Source organism: Antrostomus carolinensis, unplaced genomic scaffold (genome assembly GCF_000700745.2).
Source record: "Antrostomus carolinensis isolate BGI_N321 unplaced genomic scaffold, ASM70074v2 scaffold8127, whole genome shotgun sequence".
NCBI lineage: Eukaryota > Metazoa > Chordata > Aves > Caprimulgiformes > Caprimulgidae > Antrostomus > Antrostomus carolinensis.
The window spans coordinates 31948-39746 of record NW_010327981.1 but is presented as its reverse complement, the minus strand read 5'-3'; the positions used below and the strand labels follow the sequence as shown (position 1 = coordinate 39746).

Below are 7799 nucleotides of genomic sequence, written 5' to 3'. Positions count from 1 at the left end.
AACTGAACAAACATTGTTTCCTGGAAGGGACATCAAAAATACTAACCAGCCAAATAAAGCAACTACTTCATTACAGATGAGAGAAGCAGCTAGTTCGATATTAGCAAGAGACTGGACAATAAAATATGGAGTTCTGTTTCTTCTCTTTTACTAAATGACATTTTCCATGAAATAGAAAAAAGGTTACATAATGCCATGAAGCCAAATAAAAAGTTAATGTAATGTACCATGAAAATTCTACCTTTTTAAGTTTTTTTTGTCAAAAAAAAAAAAAAAGACAACAAAAGTACTTATATTGGAATATTTATCTGCAGAATTGTGAAATATCTTGAAAAACATCTTGCGGGGCTTTGAAGCATTCTTATTTAAGGCACTGTACATTTGCTTACCTATTCAATGACGGCAGAAGTGAAAGCAATGCCAAAGCAGAAAGTTTTCTTCTTTCTGGCTGAGTGATGTTATCTATCCGATCAACCCACATTTCAATCATGTTACCAAGAATTTGGTCCAACTGCAATGGGAATCGGAACATTCCTTTTCATTTCTGAGTACTTCAGCATATTTAGAAAATAATTTATTTTTTCTACAAACCGAATACATTATTCAGTGTGGGGAAGACACCCTACAGCTATGTATACCTGACAGATGTAGCAAGTAATAGATATTTTTTAAATGTTCTGACAGTGCTTCGAGGCCCTGAACCTCCCTCACCATTAACTGTAACCAAGAAGTTAGAAATGCATTTAATTCATGGACAGAGCACTGACTTAGAATAGTGAATTACTCAAACTAATTTTCCTATAACAGTCTAATACATACAAAGGCATGTGACCTTACTCTGTTTTACCTTCACTGGCAACAAATTTAAAAGAAAAACAAACAAACAAAAAAAGAGTTGTCTTTACCTGCTCAAAAACTGTATTATATCTAAGGATAAGAAAACTACTAAAATTTCACTTGAGGCATAGTAGAACACTTGTAGCAAAAGAACCTCAGTAACCTCATCAGTGAGGTTGGAGCCCATTGAACCCGATACTCCTAGAAACTCACCAGAGAATGATTAGACTATTGTCCATGGTGCAAGACCCATAAAGATGGCACAAGAAAAGAAATCCTCACCCTGCAATGCCATTCAAACTAAAGGGGTCTATATGGCTTAGTGTGGGATGCAGCAGGAAAAGAATTTAGAGATTGCATAAAACTTTTAATGAGATGTTTTAAGCTAATTGTGGGAACATATAAAACTGGTTAGAAGATGTTCAGGGGAAGGATCAAAGTAGAGGAAAGGTGGACCCGAGAGGAATAAGCATGGAAATCAGAGGGAAAATTTCCTTCAGGTCAAAAGAATGCAAGAGTTCCACATGCAATCCAGCTGAAATACCAGATAAAAATCCTTACCTCCTGACCCAATTCACATGCCATCTGGCTCAAAAGTAATGAAAAAAAACTTGCATTTTGTAGAACAACTCTACCCATGATCCCCAGATAAGTAGACATCACCACTGGATATCTCTGAAACAAAAGCAAACCAAAACAAAGGGGGCTTAGTCTAATTAAGAGAAAATTATTTAAAATACAGAGCAGAAATGCACTGAGAATTCTTGCACAGATCCTCTTATGTATTGTGTTAAATTTGAAATTATAAATTGTAACTTAAAAGCCTCTATGAGCACAAGACTGAGTGAGCAATCATTAAGAAAGTTTCTCGGTTTTTACAATAGGATAATTATGGCAATCTCAAAGTCAGTTTCCAGCAAACAGCTGAGACAATTTGCAAGGTGTTTTTACCTTAAATTTAAACCCCTGCATCTTAAGGAATATTGTACTGTTAAAAAAATATACTTTCAAAGTTGATTACAATTCAAAATTACTGGTTACAATTTTAGTAAAATTAAGAAGTGTTTACTATTTCTGATGCTGTTACTTATTTCACTGAGAGAAACTATAATACATTTGCCAATAACTAATTTTCAAGTGACTCAAAATTAACTGGATATAGTAAGAAGCTCATTCCTTTATTATCCTTTGATATTACTTTTAATTTGAAAAGAAGCTACAGCTTCATATTAAATTCAGCATCTAACAACATAATAGCAAGTATCTTGTAAATGCCTACTTGAAAAACAAAATGACAACATTTACCTGAAAGTGTTAACCCAGATTAATACCTTTGTGAATATGGAACAGTGAATTTATCATGGTCTTAAATCAGAAGACATTTTAATAATCCACTCTCCAGTGTTCTGCCTTCTTAAACTGCAAACTCTTCAAACTATATGTCTTTTTTTTGTGTTTTGTACAGCAAAAAGTACATTGCTAAGTAATATTACATAGCTCAATCCTGGAAATACCTTATTTAACTTAATAATAATGGGAGCCAAATTTTAATATCTGAAAGACTTCAACTATAAAAGCAAAGGTTTTGATAAAAAAAGTCAAAAGCATAGAGAATTCCACCCACTGATTTTGATGATTAAAGTATTTTTTTCTCCTGCTAGTACACTAAGGCTCAACACAGTTAAAGCATATTGGATTTTGCTCCTTTTTATCCAACATGGAAATTTGTTGAAGGCAAAGACAGAAAAAATTGAGAACTTAAGACAACTAAGCAAGCAAAATATTAAAGCCTCTTCTATCTCACACAAGCACTCTCACATCCTTCAGCTCTTCATATTAGGTATTTCAATTAGAAAAAGATGGTCAAGTCAATCTTCTCCTTGTCAAGTTTGTTTTTCTGTGGTGCAGGCACACTTGAAAAGGAGTAGATAACTGTCTTTAAAAAAACCCAACAAAAAAGTCCAACAACTACATAGGATCTAACTAAGCATAGAGTCATAGCATCTTATCAGTGTTAATAGTGAAGGAACATAATAAATTTTCTGTTATTTTATGAAAATAAAAACTAGATGACAAAATAGGTGATGGATATGTTGCTTTAACTCTTGTGCTACTAGGTTACTTTCATAGACTTTCAAAACAGCTGTCAAAGATCTATCAGATGCTCTTAAAACAAGAGAAAATTCAACAATATGAAAAAGCTGAGCCAGATAAAGGAATGTACTCTCCTGTCCAAAAGGAAAAGCAGACAGTAGTTAAAGTGTAACTCTTACCTCCCCATCTATAATCCCCCTGAATATTGATGGCAGAAGAGGCTGAAACATTTGAGGACCCAAAACCGGGTTTACTTTTAGGACATTTTCCACAACCTTAAGAACAAAAGCATATTAGACAATTAGTAAAGTACATTTAAAAATCTTAACTGAAGCTTTAAAACTACATATACTTGTCTATATATAAAGTCCTGGTGCGATGTTTACCATTAAATACCAGCAAACCTCAGGACTGCTGAAAGTATATTCTAGTGAAGTACTCTGCAAACCTGATCTACATAACAGACCTGCTGAGAACTCATATGCCAAGTGAAACCTGCCCAGCCAAGCACCTCCTCATCAGCCTCCTCCCGGCCCTGGCAAAGCTGATCAGGTGGGTTGGAAGAAAGGACCTTGATAAGGCTCCAGGAAAAGCAGCTTGATGAGGTGGGTTGGCAGGGAGGAGCATCAGCACTTTAAGGCTCACTTCCATACCTTTGACCTGTCACTTTTTTGAGGAACCACTGATTAGAACCTACCTTTGCAAGTGATCAAGTAATCACAAGTGCTCTCAGATGTGCTGTTCTTGGTACCCTGCTCTGGTTCCCAGTTTTTACATTCTTTACCCTTTGCTTCTCAGCTCTCTTTTTTCCCTCATAAGCTGGTTCCCTGAAGTAGTTTCCCCACCCTGTGCTCTTCAGGCTCTCTTTTACTCAGGTGTTTGGGCTCTAGCCTTGTACCAAGATGGAGGTGGAAGAGGCCATGAGAATAAAGGGCCACTGTTCTGTTCACTCTTACAGGTAAGCAGACACAGAGACCCCACATCTATACACTGATGTGTATAAAGGTACCATAAAGGCACCTCTCTTAAACACTCTTTTCAGTCTCTACCTACTTTCAGCTCAGAGGGACCTCCATAAGGAACTACTCTTCTGTGTTTTTGTTCACTGTTTGCTTTCTGAACCTTGCTCATACTAGCTTCATTTAATGCCCTCTATTTCTTGCCCTGAGAAAGATGTTAAGCAGCTGACTCCTTCCAATGGCTCTCAATTTGGTAGACCTAGAATACACTGTTATATTGAGGTGAATGTAACTTCTCCTCCATCTCTTCTAGGTACTGGAAGTTTTGGTTAATTCATTTGTTCCTTGTAGAGATCCTTTTCAAACCTTTTATTGTCTATCTCAGAGAATTAGAAAACCAAGTGACATCATGCCTCAGCAATCTTGCAATAAATTGTCTTAACAGTCCAAATTATGTGTTTTTCAACCTCATCCATTTATTTACTGTTCTAATGTCTATTTTCAATCCAGCCACAGCTGTTTGTAGGAAAACATTTCAGTGAACATTCCTGTGTGCTTCTGTTCCCAATATTTATCTTTGTGGTTTTTTTGTTTAACAATTTAACATAGTGATGCCTGACAAAACATTTTCCTTTTTGTAAAAATACTTACACGGATTATAACTCAATTTTCCCTCTGGAAGCAAGCAGGCTTACTAAGAGGGTGTTCAACATGTAGTGGACAAACCTTGTGGCTAATGCAAGGCCACACTGGGAACCAAGTGGATAAATGATATTAGCTGCTATATTAGCAGCACCATTCCATTTTAGAGATCTGATTAAAAGCTGCTCCATTGAACATTTGCCAAATTATAGACTCTAAGTAATAATACTGATAGAGAGGAATTGACATAATAAATTCCATAACTAGAGTCCTTAAACTCCTCACAGCAGGAACTACAAACAGGGAGGACTATCAACTTCTGTTGTTTTCTGTCCTGAGATTCTGCAAGCAGTTGTGTAACACACCAAAGAGATAGTTGGGACCTAATTTTTTTCCCCTATTGCATTTATAATGAAATTAATTCAAGTGTAAGTTTTTATAAGCAACACAAGTCTCCAGTTAGTGCAGCTGCTGGAAACATAAGAAGTAATACATTAGAGTTACTACTCAACTATCTTTCAGTGTGTACTCCAACTTTATTTCCCGAAACTCTTAAAAAGGTGTTCAATATGTCAAAAGCTTATGATTTCATAACATCTCTTTCATAATACGATTTGTAGTTTGTGTGAAAATAACTTTTTTATTACTTTGAAAAGCCTCTAGTCACTCTATTTAAGCAGTTGTTGCCATTAGAATAGCAACTTATGCCAAAAGCAAAGACTGTTTGAACACTCTGTCATGGTACAAATGCAAGTACCCTACACAAAGGAATGTGATAGAGAGCATATACATCCAACATTCAATAAAGATTGGAAAAGCTTGGCTCTGGACCTATTAGGTTATAGCAGTCATACATAAACACAGAAAAAAAAAACAAAAAAGTGAATCTTGATGATGTGGTGCCTATGTAATAATAAAATCACCTGCATAGTTTCTATAATAATATACATATGTGTGCAGACTTATTACTTAAGCCTTATCTTGCCAGTTTCTCAAATGTGCAGTTACAAAAATTGAACTATGTGATTACTTATTAGTATTGAATACTGAAAAGGAAAACTAATATTAAAAAAATAGCAGATTATTGTTGTTTATATTAGAAACCTTATCAATACTGGTTGATAGGGTACAGACAAAACTCAGGTTTGGATGGCTAGATACAGTAATTAGGTAATTGTCTTTGCACATTCTGATTAGAAACACTCAAAATGAACCTAGACACACACATATGATTTTGACTTTAGGGCTGAATAAATTCCGAATGTTGCATTTTTGTCTGAATAATGAATTTTTTCCTGAATTCTGAACCAAGATGAAAACTGTTTTAGGGCAACTCTTAAAACTCATTAATCAGATTGATTTTGTCCTTTTATTTTGCAATTAAAGTGTAAGTATATTCTGTGTTACACTGTGGTGTTTTCCATTCTAAAATTAAACTAGAAATAAACAGCTTTGATTAACTTTCTACAACTTCCACAAGTCCACTGATTAAATCAAGTTACTTTGACCCAAACACAATCCTTATTTTGCAACTTGGTGCTCTCAAGATTTTCTGTACATAGCATTATCTTCGCAATGCAGCGATTGGTCATCTGGCTATTTAAATGTGCTGTTGCCAGGCTGTAGAACAAACTATTTTCATGAAGATCCAAGCCTTCACTATCTTTCTCTAGTAATCCAGAAAAAAATCAAATGGGACAAATACCGGAGACTCTTAATCTAAATCCATCTATAGAAAGACAACTCAAACCAGTTTAGAACTCAATTTACCTAAAGACAACACTTTGGAATCACATGAAGCAACAAAAGCATTGGAGAGAGGGTATAGGAATAATGTGTTAGGTGACTACCTTTTAGAGTGCTCTATTTAAGGTTATACTAACCTTCTCTTGGTAGAAGTAGTGTTTTTAATACATGTGTGTATATATACACTTTCCGTACACATACACACACTTCAAATATGTAATTTAAACCACCACTGACTCCCATGTCAATGTGCACTAAGTAAGCTCTTTTTTTCTACATGTTCTACATTCATTATACTTGAAAATATTACTCTAACCTGACAAAACACTAGGAAGAATAACGAATGTACAGAGCTGGATATCTGGGTATTATTTTTATTAAATTCTACCTTTAAAACTTGAACTTGACCTTCAGTAGTTATGTCCTTCAAGAGTTCACAAAATGATGTGCATAAATCAGCAGCATACATCTGAAATTAAAGGAAAAAGAAGGTATAATGCAAACTTTTTATTTATATATTTATTTCAAAACTCAACACATTAGGGATTATATACATCCAAAAGCCTAGTTTCTCTTCGAAGATCATATTTGCTAAAATGCTCGTCTTTCCTGAACTAATTAAAATCTAATATAAGCACTTTGTTGCTTTTCTTAACATTGTACATTTTTTAAACAATCAATCTCAATGAATTTTCTACTGAAGAAGGTGTGAGAACAAGGCATAACATCTCTACTTCAATTCTTGAGAGAATTTATGATCATAATTTTAATCTGGTAAGATAAATAGAGTAACTGTTACTACCCTGCATGGAACCTTTTCAGATACCAAAAGTACTAAATGAACGCACAAAACATTAATTCTAAATAATATTCTTTCTGATTTGATTGAGTGTCCACCATGTGCCATAAAGTGCTAATATTAGAACAAGATCCTCATATACACATAAATTAGTAAAAGTATAAATTTTGTGTGTACGATGTTTTCCAATATGAGAGAAAAAATAGTTTGACAGTAGGAAGCTAAGGAACTAATATGAATCTTTAAATATTGGGGTAACATACCTGTAAAAATTCAGATGATGATAAGAAAATATAAGCATTGATGATTTTAAAGCAATTTTTGAGGTTTTCTGAACTCAGCCCTGAAAAAGAAATCGTAATTCAGAACCTTATCACCAAACTGAAGTACAACTTAAATGATTCACTTCTAAAAGTGTTTTTCCTCAAACAGCTTTTAAGTGCCAGATGCCTACAAATAGGAAAAAGTTGTCTCACATTCAGTACCATTCAAGTTATGTCTCCCTACCAGAGATAATAACAAAAGAGGGATATACCTCTAACATTAAAAAATCTCATGTATGAACTTCTCCCTCCCTTCTAGGTCTTCTAGTTCAACCATGTTGATGTCTAATAGGACATTTTCTGAAGGACTTAAATGCTGATGAAGCAGTTAAACACACCAGAAAAATAAGTTACATTACCTGTATATTTGAGTAATTCCATTCAGTAAGAATAAATTCA

At 34.4% G+C, this 7799-nt stretch overlaps 1 protein-coding gene across 1 annotated transcript in view; it reads right to left on the bottom strand.

Moving 5' to 3' along the window:
* Nucleotides 1-385: 385 nt before the first annotated feature.
* IPO11 (importin 11) overlaps nt 386-7799 on the bottom strand; it is a gene marked incomplete at its 5' end in the record, with an annotated part of 35520 nt that continues 28106 nt past the window's right edge. Inside the window, 5 exon segments of the mRNA XM_010172068.1 lie at nt 386-511; nt 1399-1512; nt 3111-3206; nt 6667-6747; nt 7341-7420. Of these exon segments, the coding sequence (XP_010170370.1) occupies nt 386-511; nt 1399-1512; nt 3111-3206; nt 6667-6747; nt 7341-7420 (497 nt within the window).